General features: G+C 41.5%; 1 protein-coding gene across 1 annotated transcript in view; it reads left to right on the top strand.

The window, feature by feature from the left end:
• The first annotated feature begins 2,499 nt into the window (after positions 1-2,499).
• Positions 2,500-20,722, top strand: part of LOC118360952 (ephrin type-A receptor 2-like) — a 37,127-nt gene continuing 18,904 nt past the window's right edge. Inside the window, exons 1-3 of the mRNA XM_035740559.2 lie at positions 2,500-2,670; positions 3,961-4,040; positions 6,246-6,897. Coding sequence (XP_035596452.1) covers positions 2,589-2,670; positions 3,961-4,040; positions 6,246-6,897 — 814 coding nt within the window. The 5' untranslated portion in view covers positions 2,500-2,588. The remainder of the gene's footprint in view (positions 2,671-3,960; positions 4,041-6,245; positions 6,898-20,722) is intronic.

Raw genomic sequence — 20,722 nt, 5'->3', positions numbered from 1 at the left:
ACCCAAGGTCCAATAGTATATCACTGAGAGGATATTGTTCAATCTTACTCACCCTATCAGCCTTTAGATACCCCACAGACAGTTAGCTCAACATTTTTTACTTTGGTCTCATTGTATTAAAATAATACTTGTCTACTTAGGAACTGAATAGCTGTAAGTCTGACAGGCAATGGGGAACAATGTCAGATACAGAGCCAAAAACAGGTATTGCATAGCCCCGTTATTCTAAAATGTATTAAATTGTACGTTTTTAGACCCCTTTACTTTTTGCAAATTTTGTTACGTTACAGCCTTATTCTAAAACTGATTAAATTGCTTTTCGCCCTCATCAATCTACACACAATATCCGAAATGACAAAGCTAAAACTGAGGGTTGCCAGTGTTGAGGATCAGAGTAGCAGATGTGTTGTTGCCTACTCGTGCCACCTGGGGGCGGCCCATCAGGAAGTCCAGGATCCAGTTGCAGAGGGAGGTGTTTAGTCCCAGGGTCCTTAGCTTAGTGACTGGGCACTATGGTGTTGAACGCTGAGCTATAGTCAATGAACAGCGTTCTCACATAGGTGTTCCTTTTTTCCAGGTGGGAAAGGGCAGTGTAGAGTGCGATTGAGATTGCGTCATCTGTGGATCTGCTGGGGTGGTATGCGAATTAGAATTGGTCTACGGTATCCGGGAGGATGCTGTTGATGTGAGCCATGACCAGCCTTTCAAAGCACTTCATGGCTAACAACGTGACGCTACGGGGTGGTAATAATTTAGGCAGGTTACCTTCGCTTTCTTGGGCACAGGGACTATGGTGGTCTGCTTGAAACATATTGGTATTACAGTCAGGGAGAGGTTGAAAATGTCAGTGAAGACTCTTGCCTGTTGGTCCGCACATACTTTGAGTACACGTCCTGGTAATCCATCTGGCCCAGCGGCTTTGTGAATGTTGACCTGTTTAAAGGTCTTGCTCACATTGGCTACCGAGAGCATTATCACACAGTCGTCCAGAACCTCTGGTGCTCTCATGCATGCTTCAGTGTTGCTTGCCTCGAAGCGAGCATAGAAGGCATTTACCTCGTCTGGTAGGCTCGTGTCACTGGGCAGCTCGCGACTGGGTTTTCCTTTGTAGTCTGTAATAAGCCCTGCCACATCCGACGAGCGTCAGAGCTGCTGTAGTAGGATTCAATCTTAATCCTGTATTGACACTTTGCTGTACATTAGAAGGTTTGGAAATGTATGTGAGGATTTTATCATTACTGTTCTGCTATAGATACGTTTCAATACAGATCCAAAAGTTGCTTGTACGCGACTGAGAAAAACTGTAATGGAGAAATGCAATCGTCTAAGAGGGATACACTGTGACTCTCACTCGCCCCTCTCCCCCTCTCCTCCCTTCATCTCTCTCTACCCCTTGCTTACTCCCTCCCCCTCTCTTCTCTCCCTCTCTCTCTCTTTCTCTCTGTCTTAAATATATATCTAAAGAGAGAGAGAGCAGAGGGATTTTAGGTTCAAAGCTCACTAATGTGGCATTTCATAAGGCTCAATTCATTCTCCCTGGTGTGAGGGGCTTTGTGAAACCAGAGCCTCAGGGTACGGGGAGGCGGCATGGGGAGTGTGGATTCACACATGGCTGGGAGAGAGGGAGAAGCCCAATCTTTTCCCGCAGAGTTGGACCCACAGGTGTCTAGGAACATAAAGTCAATAAAATCTTAATGTTCCTAGACAGGTGTGACTCTTGCAAAATCAATGACACACTGTATTGTAATCATCTATTGTGAAGACAGCATTGAAAGGTACATATCTACCCAGAAAATCTAACAGGTTGACAAAGTATTCAGGAGTTTTTTAGTGAAACCATGGTTTAAAAAACTACAAGATACTGGTAAAAAGAAATCCATATTAAATGCATAGTATATATATATATCACACACATAATCATAGTTACACGGTACAATAAATAATGAAAGTAGACAGAGCTTGACTCTCAAATTCCTTTGCAAAGGAGTTGCTAGGTGATGGATTATTTAATCCTCTATATTCATACATACCAGCACACCCTCCCACACCCCATAATCCATACTCCAACCTCTCTATCTCTCCCTCTGAGAATACAGATTCTGTTCTACTTCACTAATATTGATCAAGGGGATGGTATTTCAAATTCTAAAGACCATATGTAAAATGATTTGCCATTTCTCTTGACTTTGTGGAGTAATTGTGTTTGTGTCACATTGCTTCAGATTCTAGAATATGAATAGGAAAACAATCTTGTTTATTTACTTTTGTCATGAGTTTCACGCAGTATTCTTCTTATTTTGTACACAGAGAAAGAAACATTAAAAAGTAAATAGGCCATTTTTTTAAATATATCTGCTTTGCTTGTGGCTCAGGCAAATTATTGAGGCCATCAAACCGTAATGCCAAATCACTTCCCTGTTTGCCACACCCCCTCCCTATAAGGAATTGATGACATTCCAACAGGCGGGGGTTGATGACCTCCTCATTTGCGAATGACGCTTCCGCGAGCCCAGCGTTCAGTTGAGCTACTAATGTGAGTGTTGAAGTATCCCAACCTAGCCTAGAAATAAAGAAGAACACTTTCCCAAATGGATCCCCGTGGAATTAAGCTCTTGTTGTTTTCCTATGTATTTATTAGCTTTATATTTATTACACTGCAAACTAAAGAAGGTAAGCTAAGTACTACTTTTACAAATATAATTTCTCCTCTTGCAACAAGTCTATCCTCCTATGCCCAGGTTGTGGGACCACGAGGAAGTTGAACATATAAAGCGCAGCGCAAGAACACACTGATACAATAACGCAACTTGTAGACATTTTTGGTTTTTGTTGTTGCATTTTGACCACAAAGTTAAAACATATATATATACATTCGATTATCAGCTGTCTATCCCTGATCACTTTATCAACATGAGGTTGGAATTTTGAATTTACAGATTGTCTCTAGATCAATAAGGTTGCAGTATGACATTGTATGAACATATTAAATATAGCACAGACTCTTAGACAAAAAAAAGACGATGCTACTTTGCCATAGTTGTCCTACACTGAAATAAAATGATCAGATACTTAAAAATATATATATATATATTAAGTGGAGATTTCTTTCCATGTTTTTTCAAAGGGAATTAAAAAACGATTTCACACTTGTCAGTGCAAGGTAGCCTAACAACTACATATGGGAGACATGGATAATTATCTGCATGGCTGGGCTGAACATTCATGTCTGTTACTACTTAGTGCACGTTGAATGATAGAATATACTAACTTTATCATCTATTTCATCAAGTTAATGATTACACCCTAAGCTTCCTTTTTATTTTTAAGTCACTGAGATAGGCCTATGTTTAAGTCTCAATTTAGGAAGTGTAAGGGAATACAAAGTTAAATGGAGCAAATATTAGAGTGCCAATTATAATACCAAGAAGCAAATAAACTTCAAAGTGTACTTGTCCCAGCTCTCTCTGTTACAGCAATCACATTAAGACAAGATTACATCAAGAATAGTCTGATGGGTGACAATATTAGTTTATCGCTTGTGAATGATATATTATCACTTGTGTATGATGTCCAGCATAAGAAACAATGCCCTTTGCGACTTGTTAGAATCATAGTCGCACACCTCATGTAGCCTAGCCCATATGTTTTAATAAGCTTTGTATCACAGCTAAAGTGGCCAAATACCATCTTAAAATGAAGCACATTCATCTGCTTTACATGGGGTGTAGAGCCTAACTGGCATATATTAGCAGCGCACAAGTTTCAAGTTTGGGGAAGATACCATAAAAATGCACCCTTTTATAATAATAGTATTACATTGCATTTGCGGTCACTTTTGATAATGGTGTTTTCTGCTAATGGAACATTTGCGCTTATAGCCTACTACCATGTGCGCATTGCTACGCTTCACTAAGTAAAGTGGTTGAATTAGACTTAATTTTGACTTTTTCCCTTGTGCAGAGGTGCTGTTGGATATGAGGGCATCAGGGAGTGAGCTAGGCTGGCTGACCGGGCCATATGAACAAGGAGACAAGCAAGGGGTAAGTATCCATCCACTCTTTCCTATGCCCTGTTCCTGTACTCTTCTCTTTGGGGAAGTAGGGCTGGAGTAGCACATAAAATGCCATGTCTGAATGTCTCACCTTCACACTACTTTCACAACTCTTATTAGCCAGTATCTGCCTTTACAACTTGGTGCTCAAGTACAAATGTTAGTCATTGTAATGTCAAGTTAAATATGTGAAATTGTCATATTATTTTAATGGAGGTTGGGTTTTAGTGCGCATCATGTCTGGACTCTCCAAGGGAGAGACAGTCTAGAGAGAATGGCAGTTATAGCAAGCGTGGTAGAGAATACTTGTGGTTTTAAGTCCTTCGTTTCAGAATTGTATGTAAGGGTGCAATTAACTTAAGTTTGGAGCATATGGTACCTTTTGGGGAAAATTTGATGTAGCGAGTTAAGTTATCTGTCGTTTCCCATAAGTAGAAAATGGGTTGTCTTTCATCACAGTAAAACTGATTGTTGGTTTTTTTTCTTATCGTTTGCTTTTGTGTCATGCGTGCTTGGGCCCAATTTTGTGTCATTAACATTTGAGTGGTCATTCAGTTGCATGCAAATAATTACAAGTTGGTCTATTTGATGGGTTGATGACTCAAAGGCAAATTTGGGCATGCTGAACATACATAATCCTATCTTAAAATTCCTCAAAATAGTGTCTTCAATTGTGTACTAACAGTTATGTTGAATTTCACCTGGCACAATCTTGTTGAAGTTCAACTACTGTATAGACCAGGAAGATAAAGTTAATTGAAAGCCTGAATAGTTGTTATTTTACAATATTTTATGTTTTTATAGCACTTAATTGTAGACCAAATTGACACGTATCAAGATAATTATGATATCATGTATTATAATTCAAAATGTTTCTACCACGTTTGAATCACCCAAAACATTTTGCAATAGTTTTATGGAGCTGCTTGCTCTCGTGTTGCATGCCTCCGTTTATATGTGATGCCACACAGTCAGCCAACAAAGCACATTCTTTTAATAAATAGCATAGTGGTAACATGCAGAGAACAAACCACAGGCTCAGCCACCCGTGGGGCCAAATGTATTTGAGCATCCACTATTACGCTGAAGCATGTTAGAAGTAGGGCTGTTGCGGTGACCGTATTACCGCCACACCGGCGGTCATGAGTCATGAAGGCAGTCAAATTCCACATGACCATTTAGTCATGGTAATTAGGCTTCTCTAAATTAAGCATATAGGAGTACCTATTTCTTTGTTAACCGCTCAACACAGAATAGCCGCATGTGCGCACTCCCTCAAATCGCTTGGAGAAAATATAAATATTTTTATACAGGTTTGTTCAATTGTATCCTTCATACTATAAAATAATGCCACAGAATTATAAACAAATCTAGTCTGCTAAATGAAGTAGTCCACAGCCATTTGGCATAACCACATCAGGACCTAACATAAGGACAACTCGGAGTATGCTATTCTTTTCTTCTGAAATGAACTACATTTCTTCATATCATGCTTCTTTATACCGGTCTAAAATAAATAAAGGATTTATTGTGAAGGTGTAGGCTAGATTACATGGATGTATTCAACTTTTTTGTGTGGAAGCCAGGAGATGCTAAATGTGTTTGTTAATTAACGGTCAATTGCCGTGAGACCGACAGGTATTTGCTTGACAATCCCCGGCTGATGAAATTTCGTGACCGCCACAGCCCTAGTTGGAAAACTTCTCACTAAAATGTCTAACTGCTGTGGCAGCAAGAGTTGGATACATGGATCAACATCTTGCTTAAGATGCCTCATTGTTGACAGGCCTCAGGGGTATTTCAATAGTATTGTAAAAATCAGTAGGTTTCATTCCTTCGCTAAGACCTCTGGACTTTTCTCACCACTTATGTCTTGATATGTTCCTTCAGGGTCTCCCTCACTCACTTTCCCTTTGCCTCCAGGGTTAAAATTACAGGGGTGCTAGTCACTCCTATAACAAATCAAGGCACCCCCATTAGGATTTAAGATGTCAACATGGGCAGTAGGGAACCCCCAATAAGCATTGAACATTTTAACTTTGCTCAAAATGTATCCCCCAGAGTAAGTGTTTTATCTTGGCCAGGTCGCAGTTGCAAATGAGAACTTGTTCTCAACTAGCCTACCTGGTTAAATAAAGGTGAAATAAAAAAAAATAAAAAAATCCCTGATAGTCTGTCTGTGTGGTTGTTTCAGTGGGAGGTGGTCCAGAGGAGTCTCAACGGCTCACAGTTCTATACCTATTCAGTGTGTAACGTGGGCGAGCGTGAGCAGGACAACTGGCTGCGCACCACCTTCATCCAGCGCCGCCCGTCAGCCTCTAGAGTCTTCGTGGAGCTGCAGTTCATCGTGCGTGACTGCAACTCGTTCGACGGCTCATCGCTTACCTGCAAGGAGACCTTCAACCTGTTCTCCTCTGAGTCGGACGCTGATATCGGCACCAACTTCCGCAAGGGCCAGTTCAAGAAGGTGGCAACCATCGCACCCGACGAGATCACCAGCCGCAATGAGCTGCACATCAACACAGAGACGCGGGTGGTGGAGAGCCTCAGCAGGAAAGGGTTCTACCTTGCCTTCCAAGACATCGGAGCCTGTGTGGCGCTGCTCTCTGTCAGGGTCTACTACAAGACCTGCCCGGCCACTGTCAAAAGCCTGGCAGCCTTCCCCGAAACAGTAGCAGGGGGGGGGGAGAACCAGGCCCTGAGGGAAGTGGCGGGGGCCTGCATAGAGAATGCGGTGAGCGAGGAGACGCCCCGCATCTACTGCACGGTGGATGGAGAGTGGGTGGTGCCCGTCGGACAGTGCCAATGCAGGCCCGGCTACGAGGCCGTCAACGGCACATGCCGAGGTAAGGTGTATGTTCCTTTGTTGGCTGGTGGTCTGAGAATCTTTCCCCTTTCGCATCATGGATTCTAATGCTGTGTATGTGTGTGGGGGCTTGTGAGTGTGAGTTATGTTCTTTAATTTGTGTTGGCTATAAAAAATGCAAATATTTAAAAGGCAATTCCACAGTAACACAATGATGCTGAGACTCCCATTTTTCACTTTAACATTTTTTTTTTAACAATTTCCACAGAATTTTACAAAACACATTTACTTAAAGAACAGCGCAAATGCAAAGTTTGGTAACAGAATGACGGAACAAACAGCACAAACAGTCATTCTGTTCCCAAACTTTGCATCTGCACTGTTCTTCATGTAAATGCATTTATGCTACATTTTTAGTGGAAATTGTTAAATGTCATCATTGTGCATAGTTAGCTGGTTTGTTTAACTTTGCAATCAAATCTGATTCTCGGCATCATTCCATAACTGAAAAGTGTTTGAGGTCACCCACTCTTTTTTTGTAGCCATTTGTATCAGGACCTTTGGCCCTTGTAAGCTAGTATCCTGCTAATTTATTGTCATTCATTCATTCTCTTATCTTAAATACTCATACATAGCCTTACCTGGGCTTTGTAGTCATGTTGCCACCATGTTGTATTCAAGTCCTCATCAGAGGCCCTCTAGTCTACATCTCCTCAGTCCTGCCAAAATGACAGATGTTGCTCAAAGACTGGAGAGGCAGAAGTCACTGAAACTACTGGTGGTGGTGTATTGACTTCTGCAAGGTAAGAGGAAGGTAGAGAGGTGGAGGAGAGAATGCCACTCTGGTTATCAATTCAATTTCAGTTCTCTGGCTTTCTTCGTTAAATGCATCAGAGAAATTGTCATTCCTTAAGTCATTGGGCATTCCTTCTCTCCCTCTCTCTCTCATATCTGTTGTAAGAGACTAGGTTTCACCATGTGAGTGTTTTTGTGTGTGACTGCAGCAGGGTGAGAGAGAGAGAGAGAGAGCATGTTGGCATGCTCAGGCCTGTTAGGAGCTGTTCTGCGATGTGGCAAACTCCCATCACTGGAACATTAAGCATGTTGCTACACCACTGATTTTGGGAGACACACACACACAATCTGTTTCCCCTCCATTTGTAGTGTGTGTGTGTGTGAGAGATTTCTTTTAAAAGTGAGGAATGGAATGGAAAGGTAGGAGAACAATGAGGTGCAGTGTTGAGCTGTAGGCACTGGCTCCTCTCACCCTCCCCTTCCCATTCTCCACTGCATTCCTCTTCCATTTACTCCCAGATTACTGCAGGTCTGAGGAATTCCCTATGGAAAACTCCTGGCCTGTGTCCCAAATAGAACCCTATTCCCTATATAATGCACTACTTTTGACCACAGCCCTATACATAGGGAATAGGATGCATTTTGGGACGCACTCCTGCTCCCACCTTACATAAAAAATGGATTGAGGCTGAATACAGGTTGAATACAGAAAGCTACCGTGTAAGGTGAAAGTAAATGAGCTTGGCATTAGGAGTGGAAACATACACAGATAAAACTGTGCATACAGTACATCAAATGCACACACAAAGACATACACACACAAACACACACACACACACACCCTCTTCCCCCCCCATGCAGTGTGCTCCAGTTGACTCACTGTTGACATTGACAGTTTTCTTCCTTAAAGGGTAGGTAGCATAAATGTAATCACATGTAACATATGGATTAGCATTAGAATGCGCATCAAAAGTCCCAATGCAAAGTTACACTTCACTTTTCTATTTTTCGAGTTATTACATAAAACTGATCAGAATGCTGAAGTTATGCTGGAAAAACATTTGCGTGGTGTGACATAATATGGATAACCTGGCAAGCCAGACTATTCCCTATAATATAAACTCCAACAGAAATCATTTATAATTAAACAAATAGTTTGCACTCACATTTTCTGCCTATTTGCAAGCTACTACTTTATGAATGTATTGTTACATATCAGCTTGCAAGGTTGCTAGCCAACTAGCCTACTTACGTTAGGCCTACGAGCCTGCTAACATTACGTTAGCACTGCGTCTGTCGGCCAGTTGCTATCGACACCTAGCTTACAGCTATATTAAAGTAAATCAAGGTGTCCTAAATGCATAACGCCATCTAACCAATTATTAAATAATGTTACCAGTACATGCCGTTATCTTAGCTAGCAAGCAAGCCATCCTGATAAAGTTTATTTTAGCCTGCTAGCTAGCCAACCACCACATTCAACATAGCTGAGTAGTAAGCCAGACAACAACTAGTCTAGCACAGGCTGGAACCCACAGAACACAACAACAAAAATTGCCATCAGATATAAAGTAGAGAGAGCAGAGACTTACCAATTGACGCTAAATTAGCTACCTAAGTTAAAGAACCAATGAGGGGCCTTCAGAGGGAGAGGCCGTTTCACCAGCCGAGGGAGAGTCAGCTAATCCACATTGAATTTAACCGGTTTATCTCCATCACTGCAGACTCTCGCGATGTACCAGTAGGTCGGTAAGAAATAGAGGTTGCAGGCTTCACGCTCGGCACAGCACCTGGTTTCAGTCAGTCTCATTCCAAAACCGAATAAACCGGTCCCGCTTCAAAGCTAGCTTCTCATTTCTGAGTTGTAACTCCGTCCTTGTGGATATTATGGCGATATGTGGGTATTACTGCACTAGCTATGAATGACGGAAAACTACTACAATGCTCGCTTGACTACCACTACTAAACGCACAGGAGAAGAGATCTTTCGCATGAAGTTATATGGTTTCTTTGTAGATTTTCACCAGCACCAACACTTGGTTTGGAATGTAATTACATGCTAGCATAGCGAGTAGCTAACGTTAGCCAGCTGGAACTAGCTAGGTAGCACCGGTTCTCCATATGATGTTGAGAAATAGTGCATTGTGGGTAGTTCTGAAGCTATCCGGAAATAAGTTAAGAAATATGTAAAAATTCTCAACCCACTGTGTGTATACTAAACAAAAATATAAACGCAACATGCAACAATTTCAAATATTTTACTGAGTTACAATTCATATAAGGACATTTGTCAATTGAAATTAATTAATTAGGCCCTAATATATGGATTTCACATGACAGGGAATACCTTAAAATAAAAACAGTTTATCTGGTGTTGCCATCATTTGCGTCATGCAGCCTGACACATCTTCTTTGCATAAAGTTGATCAGGCTGTTGATTGTGCCCTGTTGAATGTTGTCCCACTCCTCTTCAATGGATTTGTGAAGTTGTTTGGTATTGGCAGGAACTAGAACACGCTGTCGTACACGTCGATCCCGAGCATCCCCAACATGCTCAGTGGGTGACATGTCTGCTGAGTATGGAGGCTATAGAAGAACTGGGACGTTTTCAGCTTGCAGGAATTGTGTACAGGTCTTTGCGACATGGGGCTGTGCATTATCGTACTGAAACATATGGTGATGGTGGCGGATGTATGGCACAACAATGGGCCTCTGGATCACTTCACGGTATCTCTGTGCAATCAAATGGCCTTCGATACAATGCAATTGTGTTTGTTGTCCATAGCTTATGCCTGCCTATACCATAACCCACCGCCACCATGGGGCACTCTGTTCACGTTGACATCAGCAAACCGCTTTCCCCCACAAAGCCATCTGCCCTGTACAGTTAAAACTGGGATTAATCCGTGAAGAGCACACTTGTCTGGCATACCAGTGGCCATCGAAGGTGAGCATTTGCCCACTGAAGTCAGTTACGATGATAAACTGCAGTCAGGTCAACACCCTGGTCAGGATGACGAGCACGCAGATGAGTTTCCCTGTGATGGTTTCTGACAGTTTTTGCAGAAATTCTTCGGTTGTGCAAACCCACAGTTTCATCAGCTGTCCGTGTGGCTGGTCTCAGATGATCCCGCAGGTGAAGAAGCCAGATGTGGAGGTCCTGGTCTGGCATGGTTAAACCTGGTCAGTGGTTGTGAGGCCAGTTGGACATACTGCCAAATTCTTTAAAATGACAGTGGCTTATAGTAGATAATTGAATGTTAATTTATCTGGCAACAGCTCTGATGGACATTCCTGCAGTCAGCATGCCAATTGCAAACTCCCTCAACTTGAGAAATCTGTGGCATTGTGTTGTGTGACAAAACTGCACATTTTCGAGTTGCCTTTTATTGTCCCCAGTACAAGGTGCACCCGTGTAATGGTAATGCTGTTCAATTAGCTCACTAACAGGGATGTAAATACATTTGTGCACAAAATTAAGAAATACTCTTTTTGTGGATATGGAATATTTCTGGGATCTTTTAATTTCAGCTCATGAACCATGAGACCAACACTTTACGTGATACGTTTATATTTTTGTTCAGTATAGTTATAGGTTACCAGATCGTGACTACAACTAAGTCTTTGACCACATTGTGTTGAGTAAAAACACATGCTTCCTACCCTCTAAGAATGCCTTTCTTTACACATAATCTTTGCTGGCAGAAAGGAATACAAACTTTGTGTTACCACACAAAGACACACATTTGACCTGGCTGCTCCTTGGATTGTGTCGAGCTGACCGTGCCCACACCCTGTCACCCACATTAAAGCCATATGCACACTCATCCCAGAGCTGGGCAAATATGTCTTAAGGCCAACTTGACCTGCGTTCCAAATGGCATCCTATTCCCTATGAACTGCACTACTTTTGACCAGGGACATTTGAGACGCACACTCAGTATCTAAATGCTCTTGTTTACACACAGTCTGAATGTTGTTGAGCTCTTTTTTTTTTGTCTGTGGGAAAAATCCTGAGGGAACCAGTAAATTAGTTCTGTTAAGGTTATTTTCTCCCAAAGGAGGATTTCCCTTTTCCAGTAATCTAGGCCTAGTTTTCCTCTCCCCTAAACTGATGTCGGTGACTAAGTTGAAGCTGCATGACTGTGCCTGCCATGTGGTGAATGACTTTATGGGTAGTAATTGACTTGGGTGTGTGTGCTTTATGTGCAGTAACTACTGGTTCTGCCTGCGTCTTTGTCTTCCTGGCCTCATTTCTTTTGCTCGTTCTATTTTCTTTTTTCTCTTTATTGCTCCCAGGCTCTACCCCCCTTTCTAATCTCCATTTTCCAACTCTCCTGTAAGTTTTATGATCAAACGTAACATTATTACTGACTATTCCCTCATGGAACCAGCTACAAGACAACATTTTCTATTGCTCTCTGGATGATGAAGATATTATTATGGTTGGTCTGTGTGCATCTACTGAATGTGACACCATTTGAATCGCAACATCCCGTTTCACGACCCACGACCCAGATGTGACTATTTAGACTTTGTGCTGTTCTGTGTATGCCAGTAAATAAAACAAGTATTTTTTGCTTATTTGACGACTCTCTCCAAAAATAATAAACAGACGCTACATTTGAAAAGTATCCCTGATCTGTGTACCGTAGTTTGGTAGGGATACACATACTGTACATCACAGGAGGCTGCTGAGGGCAGAATCAAATCATATTTTTATTGGTCACATACACATTTAGCAGATGTTATTGCAGGTGTAGCGAAATGCTTGTGTTCCTAGCTCCAACAGTGCAGTAGTATTGAAAAACGATTCACAACAATACACACATGTAAAATAACAGAATGAAGAAATATATGAATATTAGATTGCGCAATGTTGGAGTGGCTTTGACTAAAATACAGTATATACACATAAGATGTGAAAACATTATTTAAACAATATTAAAGTGGCCAGTGATTCCAAGTCTATGTATATAGGGCAGCAGGGTTGTGGAAGCCGGCTAGTGATGGCTATTTAACAGTCTGATGGCCCTAAGACGGAAGCTGTTTTTCAGTCTCTCGGTCCCAGCTTTGATGCACCTGTACTGACCTCGCCTTCTGGATGATAGTTGGTGTGAACAGGCCGTGGCTTGGGTAGTTGATGTCCTTGATGATCTTTTTGACCTACCTGTGACATCGGGTGCTGTCGGCGTCCTGGAGGGCAGGTAGTTTGCCCCCGGTGATGCATTGAGCAGACCGCACAGGAGAGACCTGCGGTTGCGGGCGGTGCAGTTTGCCTTTACCAGGCAGTGATACAGCCCGAGATTATGCTCTCAATTGTGCATCTGTAATAGTTTGTTGGTCTTAGGGGCCAAGCCAAATTTAGTTGAAGAGGTGCTGTTGCTCCTCCTTCACCACACTGTGTGGGTGGACCATTATAACAAGCCTACAAGTCCTCAGTCCAGCCTCTCTCAGCCTATAGCGGACAGTCTGAGCACTGATGGAGGGATTGTGCATTCCTGGTGTAATTCGGGCAGTTGTTGTTTCCATCCTGTACCTGACCCGCAGGTGTGATGTTCGGATGTACCGATCCTGTGCAGGTGTTGTTACACGTGGTCTGCCACTGCGAGGACCATCAGCTGTCCGTCCTGTCTCCCTGTAGCGCTGTCTTAGGTGTCTCACAGTATGGACATTGCAATTTATTGCCCTGGCCACATCTGCAGTCCTCATGCCTCCTTGCAGCATGCCTAAGTCATGTTCACGCAGATGAGCACGGACCCTGGGCATCTTTCTTATGGTGTTTTTCAGAGTCAGTAGAAAGGCCTCTTTGGTGTCCTAAGTTTTCATAAGTGTGACCTTAATTGCCTACCGTCTGTAAGCTGTTAGGGTCTTAACAACTGTTCCACAGGTGAATGTTCTTTAATTGTTTATGGGTTATTGAATAAGCACGGGACAGTGTTTAATCCCTTTATAATTAAGATCTATGACGTTATTTGGATTTTTACAAATTATCTTTGAAAGACAGGGTCCTGAAAAAGGGCTGTTCTTTTTTTGCCTAGTTTACGTATTCCTCTTGTCCAAATGGAATAGGGCAGTGTGCAGTGTGATGGCGATTGCATTGTCTGTGGATCTATTGGGGCGGTAAGTGAAGTGGATCTAAGGTATCAAGGAAGGTAGATGTGATATGATCCTTAACTAGCCTCTCAAAGCACTTCATGAAAGTTATATTCTTGGTAGAAATGCTGGGGATATCCAAAAGTAATTTCCAGTTGTATGTAATAACACAAACATTTTTCTGGCCTAATAATGTAAGAAATATTGCTGCTTAGGAGCTAGAAGCAGAGCTGCCATATCTGTTGGCACCGTCTCATATCGGCTCATAATAATGGCCGGAATAGAGCAAATGTAATGGCATCAAACACCTGGAAACCATGTATTTCATACTATTCCGCTCCAGTCATTAACACGAGCCCATTCTCCCCAATTAAGGTGCCACCAACCTCCTGTGCTGTACATGCAGCAAAAACAGTTGCCGTTCTTCACATATTGGACAAGAAACGTCCACATTTTGTCCAGATAAAATGTCAACTGAAATGTAAAAACTTTTTACTGTTCTGAATATATCTACTGGGATCACAGCATTGATATGACACAGGTGATAGTGAATACTTGACAAAAAGAGAGGATTCACCCCAGTTTACTCCCTAGAGAGTCATTATGAAGAGCGGAACAATTGTTATTTTGGTGCAACATATCAGCAGTGCAGTCTGGTGCTGGAACCAACTTGTTTATTGTAATCAGAAAGAAACATCTCTGGGACTGGTTTGTGACGTTTTGTTCTTTATCAGATGGGGTGTATAGGCCTACAGTGTTACATATACTATTTCCCGCTCCATGGAATCCATAGCTTAAGAGGAGTCATCATTATGGATACTGTGGATTTACTTGGCCTATGATTGCATTGTGTTGATAGTCAAAGAAATCCTCATTAAGGGCTATTTTTGGACTTTCAGCAGATGTTCATATCAGTCTTTCTTTCTTAACCTTTGAAAATGGGGAGGTTTCAGGAGATTGACTGTGATTACATTGAATGTGTTTCTGTGATCTTGTGCCAAGTTGATATCGACCTCTCAAACTAAGGTTCAGAGCGTGGGCTAGATAATGGAGCGACTCTGAGTAAATTGCCTCATCAGTGTCATGCGCTATCATGGTGAAGCTCCATTTGGAATAAATATAGGACCCGTCATTATTCCTAAAAAAATTCACGGCATAGTGGCCAATATTTATCTAAATTGTGAATTATAAATATTTTTCACTGATGCTGTTGAATTAGTGCATTTGAATTGATGGCGCAAGTTTAGCCTTTGCTTTTACATGAATTCAATAGGCCTATAAGGTGTGGTTACAATGTCACATGTCAAATCCTATTGATTTTAGGATCCAGCGGTACAGTTAAAGGGGTAATCAGCAGTTAAAACTAACAGCATAGTCCCCAACCCCTGTTTCGGTAAAAGCGGAGGGATGGGGCTTGAAAGATGTAACTAATCTCAAATTCATAGACTGAGCTATGGATGTTTTATAGTTTATAATTTATAGTTTTAACCAACCATGTATAGTGTTTTAAATGTACTTTGTTTACAAACATTGGTGTAAAACAAGCTCATATTTCGGGTCCTGGTGGGGTACGACAGCTGGAAAGAAGAATACCTAGCCAGTTACATGTGTTTAACCCAACCCACCTGAATCAGAGATGTGCGGGGGCTTCCTTAATCGACATTCATGTCATCGGCAACATGTCAACTTTGCTCATGAGGCATTTATAAGCTTATAGTCTTCAATGGGGACATATCATTAATTCCAAAAATGGATGTAGCAACTGCAGATTGCCCCTTTTTTAAAATCTTTCCTAATTAAATGAGAAGGGTTAGTGTTAGAAACTCATAGGCAGTACATAATATGGCATAATAGCATTTGCTAGTCATGATAATGAGTGAAGATGGCTCTTCTCTGTGCATATGTAGGACATAGATTGATATAGGTCTACTTTTTCATATTGCTGACAGTACAACAGTAGAGTAACTCAAAAGGCAGCTCCGCCACTTAACATTTGGGTTGTTATTATGAAGTATTTAGTGATGTCCTACATAGTTTTAGTGTAATTTTATGATTTCGTGTCTTACTGTATCTTGCCTATGCCGCTCTGTACCATCACTCACTCATATCTTTATGTACATATTCTTATCCCCTTACACTTGTGTCTATAAGGTAGTAGTTTTGGAATTGTTAGCTAGATTACTTGTTGGTTATTACTGCATTGTCGGAACTAGAAGCACAAGCATTTCGCTACACTCGCATTAACATCTCCTAACCATGTGTATGTAACAAATAACATTTGATTTGATTTGTTTAGTGATGAGCGAAACCGGAAATTGCTTCTGACATTTTCAAGTAGGATCCCTGAGATGATTAATAAAATAAATTATTATCTTGACTGTTATTTCAGCGATCTATATAACCCGTCTGTAGTTTTCGGGTTCATATTGAACTGCTCCAGTGCATTCGGATAGTATTCAGACCGCTTGAATTTTTCTATATTTTCTTATGTTACAGCCTTATTCTAAAATGGATTAAATCATTTTTTCTCTCTTTAATCTACCCACAATACCCCATAATGACAAAGCAAAAACTGTTTTTTTGTTTGTTTTTTATTTGCAAATGTATAAAAAATAAACGGATAAAATGTACATAAGTATTCAGTACTTTGTTAAAGCACCTTTGGCAGTGATTACAGCCTCAAGTCTTCTTGGGTATGACGCTACAAGCTTGGCACACCTGTATTTGGGGAATTTCTTCCATTCTTCTCTGCAGATCCACTCAAGCTTTGTCAGGTTGGATGGGGAGCGTCGCTGCACAGCTATTTTCAGGTCTCTCCAGAGATGTTAGATCGGGTTCAAGTCCGGGCTCTGGCTGGGCTACTCAAGGACATTGAGACTTGTCCCGAAGCCACTCCTGTGTTGTCTTGGCTGTGTGCTTAAGGTTGTTGTCTTGTTGGAAGGTGGATTTCTGCCTCTGTCTGCGGTTCTGAGTGCTCTAGAGAAGGTTTTCATCAAGGATCTCTGTTTACTTTGCTCCGTTCATATTTCCCTCGATCCTGACTTGTCTCCCAGTCCCTGCCGCTGAAAAACATCCCCAAAGCATGATGCTTCTACCACCGTGCTTCACCGTAGGGATGGTGCCAGGTTTCCTCCAGACGTGACGCTTGGCATTCAGGCCAAAGAGTTCAATCTTGGTTTCATCAGACCAGAGAATCTTGTTTCTCATGGTCTGAGAGTTCTTTAGATGCCTTTTGGCAATCTCCAAGCGGGCTGTCATGTGCCTTTTTTGCTGAGGAGTGGCTTCCGTCTGGCCACTCTACCATAAAGGCCTGCTTGGTGGAGTACTGCAGAGATGGTTGTCCTTCTGGAAGGTTCTCCCAACTCCACAGATGAACTCTGGAGCTCTGTCAGTGACCATTGGGTTCTTGTTCAGCTCCCTGAACAAGGCCCTTCTCTCCCGATTGCTCAGTTTGGCCGGGCGGACAGCTCTAGGAAATCTTGGTGGTTCCAAACTTCTTTCATTCAAGAATGATGGCAGCCACTGTGTTCTTGGTGACCTTGTTTTGTTACCCTTCCCCAGATCTGTGCCTCAACACAGTCCTCTACGGACAATTCCTTCGACCTCATGGCTTGGTTTTTGCTCTGATATGCACTGTCAACTGTGCAACCTTTTTATATAGGCAGGGGTGTGCCTTTCCAAATTATGTACAATCAATTGAATTTACCACAGGTGGACTCCAAGTTGTAGCAACATCTCAAGGATGATCATTGGAAACAGGATGCACCTGATCTCAATTTTGAGTCTCATATCAAAGGGTCTGAAGCTTCTGTAAATAAGATTTTTCTGTTATTTAAAAAAAAAAAAAACATTTGCAAACATTTCTAAAAACCTGTTTTCACTTTGTCATTATGGGGTATTTTGTGTAGATTGATTACATTTTTTATTTTTGCCATGTTAGATTAAGGCTGTAAAGTAACAAAATGTGGGGGAAAGGTCAAGGGGTCTGAATACTTTGCGAAGGCACTGTAAGTGATGTTCTTGGTCCCAATCGATCAACACAAGCCTTTGCGGCCCATTAAACTGAACATGATAAGTACCTCATATCATTTAGCGCTGTTTTTCTTTTAAACTCAAATTTGCTTGTTTTCGCTTTGTCGTTATGGGGTATTGTGTGTAGATTGAGGAAAATGTTTTATTTAATCCATTTTGGAAGAAGGCTGTAAGAAAATGTGGAAAAGGGGAGGGGTCTGAATACTTTCCGAATGCACTGTATATGGTGCTCTGGTTGTCTTCCTCTAACATCTGTAAAAAATATATATCAATGGACACTCAATAACCTATAGAATGATATTTATAGTTGGTTTATTCCATTTTTTTCTGTTCAAGACTCACGCTCCTCACGCTCCCATGATTCCATTCTTCGAAACCACTCCCAAAGTTGCAGCTCCGGCAGCCATTGCTCCCTTCCAAATAGCCTATATTTGTGTATATTATATTAGTTATTACTTTTTATTAGTTCCAATAGGTCTACAGTGTTCTGGCTTGGACAATTGTTAAGGCTGTTATTGTTTAACACTTTTAAATTTTTCAGATGCAGTAGGGTTAGCTACTTAGCTGGCTAGCATTGCTAATGTTAGCACCAAAGATAAGGGTTTCAATCATGAAAGACTAGGATTTTGTAGTGATTTCATAATAAATGTTGAGTTCTAACAGGACTATATGTTAAGATCGTCGCTAAGATTAAACTGCTGTTATTGTTGCAAACACTATTTTGGATGTAGCACTAGCGTGCTAGCAAACCATCAGACTAACTTATAGTTAGCATTCGTTAGCATCTAGATTATAATTTATTTTTGAGTGTAATGCAATGGATTGGTGACAATGACATTTGGATATATTTGGCTAGATATTCATGCAAGCATTATATTATTACAACCCAAAAGTAATGTGAAATGCACTCATAAGTTATGACATAAGCTTTGTCTAGGCTTGCTAGCCATAAGATAACTACAGACTGGGTGAAGCATTGCATCCTGGGAGGTGAAATGGACTCTGGGAATTGGACTATACTGTAGATGAGGACAATGTAGAAGTAAAGAAAAATTAGGTATCGTGCAGTATGACTGACAAAAACGCTAACTTAAATGTCTATCAAATCTTACAGTAGTGCATATATACCAACAGCATAATAACTGGTTATAAAGTGGTGGAATTGTCCTTTAAACAAAAATAGAACAATAAACATTTGGTGTCTGTGTTGAATTTGTATGAGTCAAAGACATTTGTCCCATTATTCTACCAGTATCCAGCATATAAGTACTCCCAGGTGCCACAGAGCTCCATTTCCAGGGCAGGTTTTGGGTGCATATTTCCTCTGTATGGCATTCCTGTGCAACGTGGTGGTGGTGGGGCCGTGGAGATTTGTGTATTGTGCTGCTGGTGTGTGAGCTCAGCCCCCCCCCCCGCAAACAGGACGGGCTCCAGCGGAAACCGGACGCCACCTAATCCGCAGCCACTCTCCATTGTTTTCCATTGTTGCCCGCAGTCACTCCTTTTTCACCCCACCGATTACAAGTAATTTTGTTTATTGGTTCATTTGGCCTCTCTTAACAGGAAGTAGACATGTTGTTGGAATTCAGCATGTACTGCCACCTGGATGTCTAGACTGGACTTTCAGGAAAGACAAAGGAAGTGTGTCCTAGATGACCGTGGTGGCTGTTGTTTGGACAGTGTAGTTGAAGGACGGGTCATGGGACATCTATTTAGTGTTAGACCTCTGTTGGTTTGTGTGATGGTTATTTGAATGGCATTGTCAGTTTACAAGCATTTCGCTACACCCGCAGTAACATCTGCTAATCACGTGTATGTAACCAATAAAATGTGATTTGATGGCTTCTTTCTTCCTATTTGTACCTCTCTCTCTCCCATTTGCACTACTCCCTGTTCTGTGAGCAGCCCGAGGGAGGAGGAGTGTGAAGAGAAAGGGATTAGGGAATGTATTGTGTTTGTTAAAAACCAGATGCAAGCCTAAGTGGAATTGTAAAACAGATGTAATTCCCTTACATCTGCTCCATTGGTCAGCTAATCCTTTTTACTATTTCCCCACACCTTAACCCGCACGCACACCCCACACCTTGACCCCCACCATCCCCCTCTCTCCACCCCCCTCCTCTCTCTGTGACCCCTCTGGCTTCATGTTACTACCATACCTCCCCCATCATAGAGACACTTTGTTCTACTCAACTACTCCTCCACCACCCCCTAATACACCAATGAGACGTTGTCCTGCTCATGCAGCATTAGTGGAAACACGTAGAAATTACAGAGATGCAAAACAACTGAAAATGGGAGCCAAAAATACATTTTAGTCAATAAGTACGCTTCTCATCTGAAAAAGTTCGGAACAGTTCGTGCATATATTATGATGACATTTTGTACAGTTTTTGTTGGTTTTGGCTTTCAGCAAGTTTTTTTTTTTTTGCTGTTTGTGCACATAAAAAAATTCTGAAGCTGAAGTCTACGCCCCTTCGTCTGAGATTGGTTAACAGTAGGGATTCTTCAATGAAGTGTTAGTGTTCAACGATAGACGACTCATTTTCACGTGCACATTTTTTACTTGAAATACTGCACTTAATGTCTTAGTTAGATGTAGAATTGTGCGACTAAGATCTTGGAAGAAATGTATGCCCGATTTCTTTATTTTTTGTATTATTTCAGACTATTTTGAGGAAGTATATACAGGCTTAATTTTTTTATTTAACCTTTTATTTAACTAGCTAAGTCAGTTTAGAACAAGTTCTTATTTACAATGACGGCCTACCAAAAGGCAAAAGGCTTCCTCCGGGGATGGGGGCTGGGATTAAAAATAAAATAAAAATGTAGGACAAAACACACATCACGTCAAGAGACACCACAACACTACATAAACAGCATGGTAGCAACACAACATGGTACAAACATTATTGGGCACAGACTACAGCACAAAGGGAAAG

This window comes from Oncorhynchus keta, chromosome 28, assembly GCF_023373465.1.
Source record: "Oncorhynchus keta strain PuntledgeMale-10-30-2019 chromosome 28, Oket_V2, whole genome shotgun sequence".
Lineage (NCBI taxonomy): Eukaryota > Metazoa > Chordata > Actinopteri > Salmoniformes > Salmonidae > Oncorhynchus > Oncorhynchus keta.
The sequence above is the reverse complement of the archived record's forward strand: the minus strand, read 5'-3'. Positions and strand labels throughout refer to the sequence as shown.